Below are 14,447 nucleotides of genomic sequence, written 5' to 3'. Positions count from 1 at the left end.
TTAATTTATCTGTAACCTGACATAAATGTTAATTTACTTCTGTAATCCAAATGGAGTCCTGTGATTGCCAAACTTTATGTGGAATGCCCCATTTGGGTTACATAAATCAGTAATCAGCATCACATGAAGCTTATAATATAAATGATTATCGTGATTATCTTCCACATTGATGAGTATGTATTTGTTGAGTTGTATATGACTAGATGTGTGATTTTTTTAATATATATATTTAAAGATATTGTGAAGTTCTAATAGCACAACACCGGATCAAATCTGCACTGCAGACACAAGGCGAGGAGCTCTAGGTTTTCTTCCGCTGAGTCATTTGAAAGAGTCAGCGAGCCCACTGTATTTCTCTATGCATTCTACAATGATTCGTGAAGACTCCGCGTCGACTACCTCCCATGTTTGTAACGGTGCTTTGCACTATCGACTGAATCCAAGCCGATCGATCATTCACAATAAAGAATCTGCTATGTCTCGCCTTTCTTTGTGCTTCTGCAAGATGGACTCGTGTGAAGAAACAAGAGCCGATCAACTGATAAAACATTTATTATAATTAATGTTATATTATTCTCATTTTACATTAGACTTCCAGGACATGCAGATCCCAAAGGGCCTGCCGACGCAGGACAACTGTTGCAAGGTTATAGCATTCAATGTCATCCACGCGTAACAGTGAAAGCCCTGCACGATGCCGCTCAACATGATAATCTGGTATCAACGTAGCTGTAACAAAAGAGGTTTATGTGTTAACTTTAAAAAAAGCTTGCTTTCCAAACATCTTACAGTTTTAATCCTTAGCAGAAATGGCTGTTTGGGTCCCAGGCCCTGGGAAGGAAGTAAAATCCAACAGTAAATGACGAAGACGAAGAGGAAGAGGTATTACTGCAACAAAACAGAATCTTCTATCAGGTTTTAAGCCACTTTTCTTCTGGTGAATTACCTGAATGTCCATAAATCGGAAGAAAAAGTGGCAGCGTTAACGATATAATTCTTTCTTTTATTTTGCATAATCAATGTGAGCGGCGGATGTTTCATGCTTTATCTTCTCACTATCCCATAATACTGCAGTGCATCAAGTATCAATTGGGCTTTTAGTATTTATACTTTGATTCATTTCGGTTTACTCTGGGGTTTGTTTGCCCTGATGTTATCACAGTAATAACTACAGTAAAGTCTGAGCACTTGCATAAAGTGACATTTCGACCAGATTCATCGCATCAGATGATCTCAAGTAGTTCAACATCTTAACTGTAAGTCAAATCATGCAAAAACAACAACTATTGGTGCATAGTAATGTTAGGAGAATCACAACGCTCATCAGATATGTACACCAAGGTAGATCACATTACAGGCAACGGTCCTCGACCTTCCCCTCTGCGACTCTTTCCAAAGTTCAAAACGTCCTGATTAAACTTTACGATCCTCGTGTAATCTTGTCTTTCCACATGCTCACTGGCTTTCATAGCATAAAACACTGCAAACCTTAATGGACAGAATACTGCTAGTGCATGAATTAACAGAGATGACCTCGAGTTGATGGTTTGTGGAGCAGACCCACCACAACCTGTTCTAGTTTTAGAGTTAGATTACAGACAGTAGGCCTTGTAGACACGCTTATCAAAGTATTTTAGCTCTTTAGCATTCTCCCAAAGGAGGCCTCGGTCTCTCAAAGCAAGCTGAGCGCCTCCCATTTCATCTTGGACCGGCTTCAAATGGTGCTGACCAAGCAAAGTGCAGAGTCGTCTGCAATGACTGCCACCTGCCTTCTCTAGTCATCCTCCACCAGGAGGCAGGCTAGAGTTAGCTTATCCTCCCCAGGGCTCTGCAAAGAGGCCCTGATTGCCCGAGGATGGTTCACATATGTCAGCCCTTAATGAGCCCGACGTAAAATGTCTGTCAGGAGGGGAGGGGGGGGGTCACACCTGACTTTGCAGCCAGTTGCGAGGGTCAAGTCTGGCCCTGAGGTTTCTGAGGCTGCGTCGAGCCGGGGAGGGCCGCGAGAAAGGGATCCCATCGGACGACTCGGGGCTGTGGCTGCCCTCGCTGTTGCTGGAGCTGTTGCTGGAGGTCGAGCTGGAGCAGGAGATTGTAGTCTGGGTGCTGCGCTGTGAGAGCGGCGAACGGGAGGAGATGGGGAGCGGGGCGAGCATCGAGGAGGGAGCAGGTTGGCAGGGGCACTGGAAGGGCCCTCCTCCTCCGTACCCCCTCCCCCGGAGCGTGCTGAGCTTAGCATCCAGCGACATAGTGCGTGGCCTCGGACGGGAGGGGGAAGATGACAGGAGAGGGAAGTTTGAGGACGGTTCGGGCCAGCCGTGGCGCTGAGAGGAGGGGCTGGCGCTGCAGTGGCTGTCGCTGTCCGAGGTCAGGCTGGCGTCCGAGGACAGCAGTCCCAGCCGTGGGTAGCGATGGGGGCTCGCGGGGCTCTGGGGGAGTCGATGAGGCGTGCGGGGGCTGTGGCCCGAAAGGCGATTGGTATAGGGGCGGTGGCGGCGAGCGCTTTTGGGGTTGTTCTCGTCAAACATGGATATCCAGGTGGGGGAGGTGCCTAGCTGGCTGCGGAGCTCCAACTCCTGCATCCGCCGAACCAGGATGTCCGACACGGTGCTGCTGAGTTCATCAGGCGGTTCAATAACTGTAGAGGAGACCCAGAGAATGCTGTTTCAGATGGGTTTAAAGCTTGATAAATCTGGCAGGGGCGTAAGTTGGTCAGAGTTTGAAAGATGAAAGATCTTCCAGTAAATTTGAACATAAAATGGAGGAAATTTAAATCCCACTGGATGTTTTTTTTTGTTAGCTTCAATCATGCGTTTAGTTCAGAAAATGTCAACTTGCAAATGTATCTTTATGGTTACAAGGAAAAAACTGCTAGTAAATTAAAAATGTTCAACATAATTATGGGGGGGGGGGGGGGGGGACTTAAATTCTCCTCATTTCTGTATTTGTGATATTTGCAGTAACAGTTACCACGACGATATCCAAATAGAGCCCTCATCCTGTTACGTCACCTGTCGTTGTAATAGGACGAGAGCAGAGCGCGAATCTCAGCAGACACAGCGTTATCCTGCAGCAGAAGACCCTCGCAGGAGGGTGCAGCAAGAGGAGCTACCGGAAGGGGGTTAGGAAAACCAAGAGTGAGGTTACGGAGAACGCAGAGTGGATAGGAGGTGAGCCAACAAGTTCCATTTCGGCAGAGTTTGATGATCGTGACACCAGTAGACGATGTTTATTAAGGAAACGGATGTTAGACGTGACGAGAGAACAAAAGCAAAGTTTAAAGACAAAGACAAATGAGTGATGAATGTTGATAAGGGCGATCATGAATAACGTATCAGGATGCAAGGAAATAATAAAAAAAAAAAGGACAAAAGAGACAAAGCAGAGGAGCGATGGATTCAGAACACGGGGAGGACATTGAAAAGGACAAAGAGGGACGGAGAAACAAAGGACAGAGTGAGTCAGCGTGTCGGAGATAAGACCCCTCTATCTACCGCACAGAGCACCGAAGCAGAGCGTGAGTGGGAGATATCGGAGAGGAAGCATTGAATTGTGATGCCGTCTCTCGTGCACATGAACTAAAGCGGCACGCAGGAACAGCGCTTCCTTTCCCTGCCTTCTCTTTGAACTTTTCTCCTTCGTTTTTATGTTTGAAAATGACTGAGGATGTTTCCTCATCAGGGAAAGGTCTTACCCATCTCGTGATACAGCGAGCCCTGTTTTGGTGTGATGGGAGCAGGTTTCCTTGGCGACGGGAGTTCAATTTTCATTAAATCGTCGCAGCACTGCTTCCACTGGCCTGGATATCAAAGGAAAAAAATCATCACTTGCGATGCACCAGCAGCAAATCAAAGTTGTTTTAGAAGCTATATAAGCACTTACTCATGTCATAGAAATGTTGCCAAAAGGCCTCCATCCATCGGTGTACGTCTTCCCGGCTGTCTGTGGTCAGAGTGTGTGTGACCTCCTCGCCTCCAAAACGGTTACTGATGCAGATATGTTGAACTTTACTTTGAGGATCTTTGTCAGATGCACGTATTCTGGTCTCCTGAAACACGGGAGCGTCAAAAAAATACAATCATCTACTGCAAAAAAGAGTACAATGAGGACTCCTCAATAGACCAGAAGAGAATCATCGCTAAAAGACACGGATGAGTCCCTTCCCAAATCCTTCCCTATCGCTAATATTCCAACCATAGGTGCAGAGTCCAATATGCCACCTCTTCTCTGCGCAACAAATTAATGTTATAGCCACTAGATGGCACTGTTGCACCATTAATCTATTAGTCATACAGCGTTTCCTCCTCTTTCGGCTACAGATGAACCAGACAGCACCCTCACTTCCATTTAGGATAATGCGAGCCCTGCTTTGAGCTCAGCTGTGAGCTCCGGGTCAGAGGCCAAGGAAGACTCACCGAGGCACGACGGAAAGAATGTGAAGCTCCGCAGGCATCAGCTCCCAGACGCAGGAAATAAGACGATCAAGGACCTGACTGGCTGCGTGGTTCACGTTTACAAACATGGACAGAAGACAAATGGGACTCCCGATTGGACGGAGCTTTACCGCTGTGTCTCAAATGTATTTAGAACGCCTTAAATGCCTGTTCTTTTCTCATATTTCCTGAACACCTGAAAGCAGCAGAACCATTTCTACATTTGGCTTCTGAGCAGCATCGTTTCTTGTTGTTTCTGATTTATTTCACTGGCTCTTGGCTCGAGATTCAAACTGGCAGTGATCCACAATCCCAAATCCTAGCCTTCCAGTCTATTAATGCCCGAGGTGCTCCAAAAAATAAAACTGTATACATGTTCTCGATTGCTGGATCGACCTCAGGAAACAGAATTTGTTTGTATTCCTTTTCTCCATTTTCCTGTGAATTTGCTGACCTTGTTGATGGAAATAGTAAAAGCTGGCTCCACGTTCGCATCCACATCTTCTTGTCGGTGATAACAGAAAAGACTCGTTCCTTTTAAGACGGCGTACACATCTGTCCAACTCAGAGGGTCACTCCCCAACTGCTGCGAGGTAGACAAAAAAAGATCTGTTAAGTTGGGAATAACAGAACGAGACACGTGGGAATAAAAGGCAGAGGTGGAGGAATAGACTAGGATGAAAACCTGGAGCTAGACTCCACATTAATATACACCTGCCAACTTACCTTGACTTTCAAGCTACCACTCATCATCTGTTGGGTCATGCAGTGAGGCTGCGCAGCGAGACGGCAACACACGCTGCCATAGAGAGGCAGCCAATAGGAGCACTCCTCTGCAGGGAGAGATGGAGGGGGGGCAAAAGAAAGTCCATCAATAAATAAAAAAAACATTCCAATTGATATTCAAACGTGTGCGTCCACGCCCCCCCCCCCCCCCCCGTCCACGCCCCCCCCCCCCGTTTCCTTGACGCACAAAACAAGGTAGTGGGGTGTAAAAGCCCAGCAGCTGCAGGGAGTGCCAGGAAGTGGCGCGGTGAAACTTTACAGCAAGCTGAAGGGCCAATGAATAAAAGACGAGGGGCCCGGCTGTCTGTCTGAGCTCTGGGCCCTCGTTAGCCCACATCATTACAGCTTTACACAGCAGCCACGTCACCGGCACAGCCTTTATTATAGTGACCTTGGCAATAGCTGTCTGTCAGAGAATATGGAGGAACAGGGAGGAAGGGGAAGGAGGAAGAGGAGGAGGCCAGAAGACGTAAACAACCACCGGCTTAAGGGGGAAATACAGGAATGCGTGGAGAGACTGTGACGAGTGAAAGAAGGGCAGACAAACAGCGACGAAGGCCCGTCACTCACCGCTGCCTGCGATGGCGAGGTCATGTGTGCGAAAGCTGTCCTGGATGTGTGACAGCGACAGGCTAGCATGAGCTAAGAGGTGGTACTTAGGGCCCCTGTGAACATACGAGAGAGAGGGTCGACATTCAGACACGGTGTCCTCCTGCTGGACCCCCAAACAGGCGAACTACACGTACGGCACAGAGGGAACCGGCAGCAGAAGGGGAGACGCTCCTCCGTTGCTGACGGGACTGCACGGTCCGGGCTCCATGGCCGCCCGGAGCTTCTTCCCAGCAGATCGCCCCAGCGAGGAGCTCAGTTTGCTGGCTAGCTTCCTGGGCGTGCTTCCCGTCGAGTAGTCGTCCTCCGAGCTGCAGCTGTACAGCTCAACGCGCAGCTCGAACCCCGGGTTGGCTTCATCGCTGCAAAAAAAACAAAAGACACGCGGGTACGGTGAACGCGGCCCTGTCAGCATCACCGCCCGGCTGGGACATGTCTGAGAGAAGGACCTACAATACAATGGCGTTGTCGAAGCAGATATCGGTGAGCGTCCGGTCCACTATCACCATGTCCGTGTCGAAGATCTCCCCGCCGAGCTGCAGGAGGCAGAACACTGCACACCGGTGGAGCTCTGGGGAGAAGGGTCGAGGCTTGAGACCGGAGCCGAGCCATTACAGAGCAGCACGTCCATTTTGACCGAGGAGCACTTCCACTGCTATTAGTTCCAGGCGAGCAGCCTCAACATCCAGCTGTGCTCGGAAATCCATTTGTGGGTTGGGTGAATCCTAACGGCGAGCTTTAATCTACTGTCTTTATTCTGCTGCTGCACATCAATCGACTCCGACTTTAGTTACGGCATATTTACGCGCAGCTAATATGCAAACTTCCCAACATGATCTAAAAGCACGACCGGACGCATGGAGGAGGAGCGTGCCGACTCCTCCTCGCCTCCTGGGTTCAGCGGCCTTAATGACCTTGACTAACTCGATCATTAAGATTCTCCTACCTGTCTCATGCAAATCAATTCCATTTATAGAGTGAGCATGAGCCCACACAGGGATTAGGCCACACGGGGCTCTGTGAAGAGGAGGGGGAGGTCGATTTTTAAGTTCATTGACAGATTCCATTAGCTTTTCCCAGATTAGTAGGGCAGCATTCCCGAACCCTGCTAACAATGACCCGGTTGAGCGCTTCCTCGCTGCTGCTTCTTATCGCCGGGCGATAAGGCCAGCAGGACTGAACACTGGGTCGGGCTGTGCTGCCAGGAGTTCGTCTAAAGCTGCAACAGACGGAAACACAGAGGAGAAAAGAATGCCTTTCTGGCTGGCTTACTGCCTAGTTTCCCTCCAACTCATAATAAAAGGTGATTTTTTTTTTTTCCTTGGGTGGCGATACGCAGCTTTTGCTCTCATTTAACGTTTTTAAATTAGCCACCTCAACCGTGTGAAGAATCATTCTTCAATAAATCCCGCCGGCATAAATCGTTAATAACCCATCAATGATGGCGTAAAAGGAGCACCTCCTCACCTCCTTTATTCTTGAAGTACTCCGTATCTTTCCACATGAGAGGGATCCGAAGATCTGTAACACCAACAGACGGGGTGTGGGGGATTAGTCCACAATTTTTTTTAATCACATTTCCCGTCAATCTGCTGTGTGTGCGCTTCCGACTAAAACGCCTTCATTACTGAATGTGTGTGTGTCACTCATCTGAAGTGTTTACAGACACGACAGAGCGAAAGACGCATCCTCTAATTGAGAGGGAACGCTTTTGGAGATATTCCTTAGAATTCCCTATCGAATGCTCCTTTCTGACGTTTTCCTTTCATCCCTTAATTCACCACCTGAAATGGCCACTTTTCCTTTGCATGGATGTCTGTCGTCCATCGGGCCGGCGTCCGACGACCTCCGCGTGACCTTCTGCATGACCTGAGCCTCCTTCATCCGCTGCAGCTCCGACATGTACGCCAAGATGCGAGTGCTGCATGTCTGCAGGCTCTTCGCCGCCTCCAGCGCCTGATCCTTCTGGGAGCAGGCGGCCAGCAGCTTGCAGGCGCCGTCGCGCATCCGGATCTCGTGGTCGATCTTCTTCTGGATGTTGCTGTCCTGCAGGGATCGGAGATGGAGACAAAAGAGGGGGGGGAGGTAAATATTGGATATAATATCTGGTGTTTTTTTGTGTTTTTGGAAGCACTCCTCTCAGCGGTGGACGCTATTCGAATGGCTATTCAACCTGGCTTATCTGGGGCAGCAGAGTCATCTATATCGAGCCCCGTGCATAAAAAAGAAGATCCTCAATACGTGCAGATGGGAAAGGTTCCTGTCCCGGGTTCTGAACGGATCCCCGAGCCTCTCTTTGCCGTGTCAGCAGAGCGAGGGGAAGGCTGACTTTGACGGCTGCTCCTTGTTAAGATAAAACACCTTCGGATTTATCTGCATCTTTGGAATATCGAACAGCAAGTTGGTCTTTGAAGAAGAAGAGTTATCTGTCTGCCCCATTTGCCCTTGTTTTGCCTCACCCTTAGCCCTGCTTGATAAATGCACCTCCCTCTCCTCTACTCGGATATTTCTCTCATTTATCCACCCCCACACCGCCCACACTGCCTGATTCCTATGAATATTTTATTACTTTCATTTAAGCTCTTTTGCCGCTCCCTTTCCTCGGGCTTCTTTCACACTCCAGATGTCCAGCGTCCTCAGTCAGGCTTCTCCTTCTCCTTCTCCTTCTCCTTCTCCTTCTCTCCTTACCTGGCCCTGCCCCAGCGTGAGACCTGAAACACTTTTCCTTGGCCGGCGCGGCGGGACAGTAACGGATCCAGTTTGGACGTAAAAAAATCCACATGTGGACACTCCACGTCTCGGCCTTTCAGCCGTACTGGAAAAACAAAGTTGCTTCTTGGAATATTACTCACGTACGCTCTGCATCGGGGTGAAAACTGCACTTTAACAAATATAATCTTACTATTCTATCCACAAACCTGAGAGGCAAACACTCTTACATGCATTACATTGTCATTTATTACAGTTAGACACGGCCTGATTCCTTCTCAGAAAAGCTGCCAGAGTGAAAAACAATCAGATAAAACAAGAGCGCGATTGAGTACATTTATACTGAGGGAGAAAATGATCAGTCAGGCGTCTGGTAAAAGCTTTACTGTGGATGTTTTAGCTACAAGAATATGCCTGTGATTAAATAAATGCAATTATAGTACACCTGACCGCTAAAGGAAGGAGACTGACTCACAGCAACAGGTAGCAGCCAATGACTCGCAGAGGATTTGTTGATGATCGGCCAGGGGAATGATTGGAAACTGACGTCGGAATAAAGGTAATTGCTCATCTTAAACGTCACAAGTGATGATTAGAAAGAGAAATGTGAATCAATGATAAAGAAGGGAAGCTAAACTCCCTAAAGTCTGTCTGTGGTGCCGCCACAAACCATCATCCATGCTCCAGCTCTGAAGGAATGCACTCAGGAAGGAGGTGGCACCACCGTCCAGCTTCGTGCACCGGGTCTCTGAGTGACCCGCAGGAGGAGCTCCTGTATTTATAGCCAGCTAAAAATGAACAGCCTTCTCCTCCGGGCTATCGCAGAATAGAAGACAAGCAGCCTGGATCTGAGTCTAATCCGTGTGTCTGGCTCTGCGTCGGCCAACGGAGGAATAAACATTCACAGACGTGGAAGTAAAAGATAAACACACCGAAAGGCGAGGGATTAAACGCATCCGACGACAAACAGGAAGCAAAAGCTCTTTTTATTTACAGTCTGCAAATGCTAACAGGCACTCTGAAAATAAATAAAAAAAACATTCAACCGTTCAAACAGTCTGCACCCAGCGATTCCGTCAAAAGGCGGATTTGGAGTGACAGGTGTAGGACCGGTGGGATACGCCAGATGGAGGGGGGGTCAGGCTGACGGGGAGGAGGTGTTCCTTTGGAGTATCAAGCAGTAATAGGAAGGGAGAAATAGGAAGAAGAAAGGAAAGGATGAAAGGAGAGGAAATGGGCTGACGGGGAGAACGATCTGGGCTGGGGTGTGAGAGGCGGTTTAGAGGAGGAAGAGGTAAGAAAAAGAAAAAGAAAACGTCGGATGTGAACTGACAAGCAAGGCGACGGGGAAAAGGAGGGAATTTGATGGAGCTGCTGGAGCGGCAAGGTGAGAACGACGGGGGAAAGGGTGTTGGGAGGACGGAGGAGGTAATCAGGAAATGCAGACACTAATGGAATTATTCAGCATTATTATTAGGATTCAAATTAATTCCAGATAAATATCTGGAATCGATGTAAACATTAAAACAGTAATTATAGATATTTGTACAACACGGTGTCTGCTGAATGCCAACATAAACTTTCAGCAGGTAATTTGATGCCTCAGTAGAAACCAGATGGTCACTTCACACCTCTGGGTGTGTGTGTTGATTCTACAGTGTTTGTGTGTGTGTGTTGATTCGACGCATGTCGCTTAGGGATTTGACCCCGTCGCAGATGGTCTGCAATGGTTTGCTTACGATGTGTTGGTCGGTTGTGTACGATCTGTTCTGCACGAGGAAGCGTTCCTGTTCAGGTCGCAGAGCGCTGACCTCTGACCTCTGCAATGGTGTCGCAGCACGGCGAGAGAGTGTTCAAAGAGATTTGTCTGCGGCAAAAAAGAAAACATCTGGACTTGATCAGCTGATTAGCAGCCTTTAGGGTTAGGGATGCTTCAGCTCGTCTCCGTTTCGGTGGACAGAAACCGAAACGTCACCACTGAATGTTGGGACCACGAAGGATCCACCCTGCATTTGAAGGGGCCTCCGGAACGGGACGGCCTCGCGAGGCATCTGGACTTCAAATACAGCCTTTGAGGGATGCGGCCCCCCCCCAGCACTGACTGGCAGCTGGTCACCATGGTAATCATTACACAGTATATAAGAAACATCAATGTGGCTTTGCGAGCATGTAGATGAGCATCCGGTCTTCCTCCACAAGGAGGTTGAAGGCCGCGACTGGAGGTAAAATCTACACCCACCAATTTTGGGTCTTTAGCCGCTATAAGAAACATTTACAGTAAAATAAGCAAATGAAAAAGGCAAAGCTCACCGAAGAGCAAAAGAACCAGCATAATCTGCCGATCTGCACGACCACGGACGTGAACGGCGGCACAAACGTGCTCCGTCTGGATTCCAAACGCTCGAGGAGCACAGAGACTTACACATTCCTGACCACTCCCATAAATCGAGCCTTAACTGGCCGAACTGCCGGCTTTCAATTAGCCGGCCACAACTACGAGCCTCGCCTTGCTCTCCACTCCACCCTCTTCCGCTGCCCCCCCTCACCTCCGTCTTCACCCTCTCCCCACACCCGGGGGTGCAATTTCAGCTCAGGGCGGTCGAGTGCAAGAAGGAGTAAATGAAAAACAAAGAGAGAGAGAGAGCGAGCAAGACCAAAAAGAAAATGCAATCGATGGTAAATCAGATGAGGGAGGGTCGGAAGATGCAGGAGGGGGAAATGGATGACAGTAACACACACATGGATCTGAGACATGCCTAAACACACATGTGAGTTAGTTTGGAATTACAATGGGAGAAAACAGAAAACTAGCCCAACCCAAACCGCTGCAAAACAAAGACCCAATTCACTCAGCAACGTCCCTGCAGAATCTCGGGCTCCAGCTGCAGCTGGGGGCCGGGGGACAACAGTGGACGTTTACTGCTTGGGTGCTGGTCATGGAAGATGGGGAGGAGGGGGTGAGAGAACAGTAACAGGGTGGAGGGTTTGGCATTTGCTGCCAGGGCTTGTTCATTCCCAGCACACACACCCACACCCACACACCCACCCACACACACACACACCCACACACACACTCCCGGAAAATGTTGGCAAAATGTGCCAGCATGCAGATGTCGTGATTGAGACCGACTGCATAAGAGTTTCTACAGACCGACCCCCCCCCCCCCCCCCCCAGACGGCTTATGCATTCTCCCTGACAATAGAGTTTCAGCTCCGCCTGCCTGGGAAACTGTGTGTGCATCGCCGAGCGCTCGTCCTACATGCGACGATGCGTCCAAATGACTTTGCAGCCAGCTGTTCTCGCACAAAGGCAGCGGCGTTTGAACATAGCTGCATCCCAGCCCCCCCCCGGGGGGGGGGGGGGGGGGCGACATCCACGTGTCTGGGCTCGGATTGCCGTTGGCATTTACACCCGGGAGTGGACCGGAGTACATTTGATTCTTGGCTGCCGGCCTTAAGGGGAGCAAGAGCCGAGCGAATTCAATGCTATAAAACAAATCGTCTGGAGCTGCAGTGCAAGAGAGCACGGGGAGCTCGGTCTGCCAAGCACTGATCACTGCTTACAATTTATAGACACACTACAGCGTGATGGCTCTTACGGCCGAATGCGCTGGGTCGGCATTATGGTGAAAATAGGAGCTGCGGGAAGCAGCAGGCAGGCAGAGGAAAGTAGGGAATCATCTGAAGGCAATGCCTTGTGATAACAACAGGAAGTGTGTGTCGGCGTGTGTGGCCTGCAACCAACATGCCCGGCGAGCGCAGGTTTGTGGGTGTATGTGGAGAAGCTGCAGACCAGACTCATGAATTGTGTGGAAAGAGGTGCAAATATAACCTGAAGGGTAGTTTATTCTGAGTAACAGCAGCTTTCTGAGCTCCAGATCAAAGGCTGCTGTGATCGGTGGTCGTTGGAGCAAAGGGGCTTTAATCACATAAGAAGATGCACATTGGAAAGGATGCAATCGCCGCCACGCCGAAATCTTGCTCATCAATTAGCATGAGAGGATTTTTATGACACGGATGGACGTCGCTGCTGCTCTGCTGCAACGATTCAGCGCAACGCAAATAAACAAAAGACAAAATGCTTCACTCGCCTCCCCGTGAACCTCAGTCGATATCTAAATGCCACGGTGACCGGCAGCTCTCATTATAACGGCGCCTTCCATTCAAGAGTCTGGGCAGATTATTTCTCCTATAAAGAGAGGAAGCGGCAGGTTTCTGCTGCAGCGAGGACGGGCACATGGCGAACGAGGAAGAGCCATGGGGTCAAAAGGTGGGAGGGCAAGGGGGGGGGGGGGCAAGAGGTCACCCGGCCACGGTTTTCACAGGAGAGCCCCTGCTGGGCCGTGTACCGTTAAGCTCCCTCTAATCCTCAGTGGGGCGAGGGGCGTGTCCTCATCTCACCGCCACCCTCCTTACGCTCGCCACGCGACACTCTGTCATTAGCTGACTTCTGCAAATAAACAAAAGCCGCCCGCCTCCTTCTGCAGTTGATGAGCAGTCGAAACAAACTGACACCACAGCAGCGACACACACACACACACAGGTCAATTTAGTAATCCCAGGCTTTCTTCCACGTCTCAATCAGCATGAGAAAATTGTGGTTTATTAGCTCTGCAGGGCTAACGAAGCCTGCCAAACCCTCGTCACTGATGTCCTTAACCCTTTCTTTCTTTATGCAGGGTACTCAAGCACACACACACACACGCACACACACACGTCTCACAGCCTGCATGGGAAAAAGCAGCTTTTATAAAATGCGTATAATCTGATTATAAATCATGTCAACAGTCTCGCTTTCTGGCCATAGGATTCCGCCAGCGATCAAATTAACTTGAGGCAAGTAGGAAGAGGATGAGATTGAAGATTTATGTTGGTTTGTCTTACTTTGGCATTTTGAATTTCACAACAACAACCTCAAGCTCGAGTGTAAAATGCGTTCTCCTTCTCAAACAGCAGCACTTATTCAAAACTGGCTCGTATGCAGACATAGTTTGTCAAGCCAAGAGTTGGACTGGCAGCTTCACCAGAAAGGTATTTATTCCCTGCAGCACACAGATGGTCCACACTCATTTATGCTCTGCTCTTCTTTCCGCTACGCCAGAATACTCCACAATTCAATTATGCTTATTACAACTTCTGTATGGGTAAAAGCAAACAGACAAAGCTCTTATCTGCTGCTCTCACCCATCCTGGGATATGCATGCAGCCGTCTCATCTTAGATTCAGACTTCTGCCCAGTTTCCAGCCATGAGCGCTTGCTTTTATCACTCTCTCTATTATTCATCACCTTTGCCATATTTAGAACACATGACCACATGTGTGTATTTATAAATCCATGTGCTGCGCCCACGTGAGAACAGTCGGAGGTGAGGTGAGGTGTGGACAGAAACGTACAACAACTGCGCGCACCCTTGAATCGCTCCTGATCCTGATCTCTGATGTAAATCACGATATTCACGAAGCTGCTGGGCGACAGAGCCAAAGCACCGCCGGATTTGACCCCATCTGCCTCTCGCCCTGGAGGCCAAACAGGTCAATAGTTGGGAAAGAAGGCAGGAAGAGGTGCATGAGAATATGCACGCTTTGTGGGAAAGTGTAAATATTTCACAATTCATTCATTTGCATTATTATTTGGTTTTGCAGGAAATAATGAAACGCTAAACTGAGCACAGCTCAGCCGGGGATGTACGACACACGAGGGAAGCTTCGCAGTCTTTCGCGGTACGCAGTTAATCAATAGTTGAGCCATGATTCAACGTACGCCGCTATCAAGGGACGATGAAGCAAGATTTCGTTTCGCCGTCTTGATTAATGTGATCGGGAGCACATGTAAGGTGAGAAGAAGCCACGTTCCTCCAGTCACTCCTGGCTCCGTCCTTCTGCCTCCTTATAGCCTGCTCTGGTTACTAA

General features: G+C 49.1%; 1 protein-coding gene across 1 annotated transcript in view; it reads right to left on the bottom strand.

The window, feature by feature from the left end:
* Window positions 1-536: 536 nt before the first annotated feature.
* rtkna (rhotekin a) overlaps window positions 537-14,447 on the bottom strand; it is a 38,232-nt gene continuing 24,321 nt past the window's right edge. Inside the window, exons 2-11 of the mRNA XM_068760649.1 lie at window positions 7,613-7,874; window positions 7,296-7,349; window positions 6,282-6,399; window positions 5,966-6,190; window positions 5,790-5,884; window positions 5,160-5,266; window positions 4,888-5,016; window positions 3,883-4,048; window positions 3,695-3,799; window positions 537-2,638 (exon numbers count right to left, since the gene is read on the bottom strand). Of these exons, the coding sequence (XP_068616750.1) occupies window positions 1,923-2,638; window positions 3,695-3,799; window positions 3,883-4,048; window positions 4,888-5,016; window positions 5,160-5,266; window positions 5,790-5,884; window positions 5,966-6,190; window positions 6,282-6,399; window positions 7,296-7,349; window positions 7,613-7,874 (1,977 nt within the window). The 3' untranslated portion in view covers window positions 537-1,922. The remainder of the gene's footprint in view (window positions 2,639-3,694; window positions 3,800-3,882; window positions 4,049-4,887; window positions 5,017-5,159; window positions 5,267-5,789; window positions 5,885-5,965; window positions 6,191-6,281; window positions 6,400-7,295; window positions 7,350-7,612; window positions 7,875-14,447) is intronic.

The sequence above is a fragment of the Brachionichthys hirsutus genome, chromosome 4, assembly GCF_040956055.1.
Source record: "Brachionichthys hirsutus isolate HB-005 chromosome 4, CSIRO-AGI_Bhir_v1, whole genome shotgun sequence".
NCBI classification, from domain to species: domain Eukaryota; kingdom Metazoa; phylum Chordata; class Actinopteri; order Lophiiformes; family Brachionichthyidae; genus Brachionichthys; species Brachionichthys hirsutus.
This window is presented reverse-complemented; position numbering and strand designations above follow the sequence as displayed.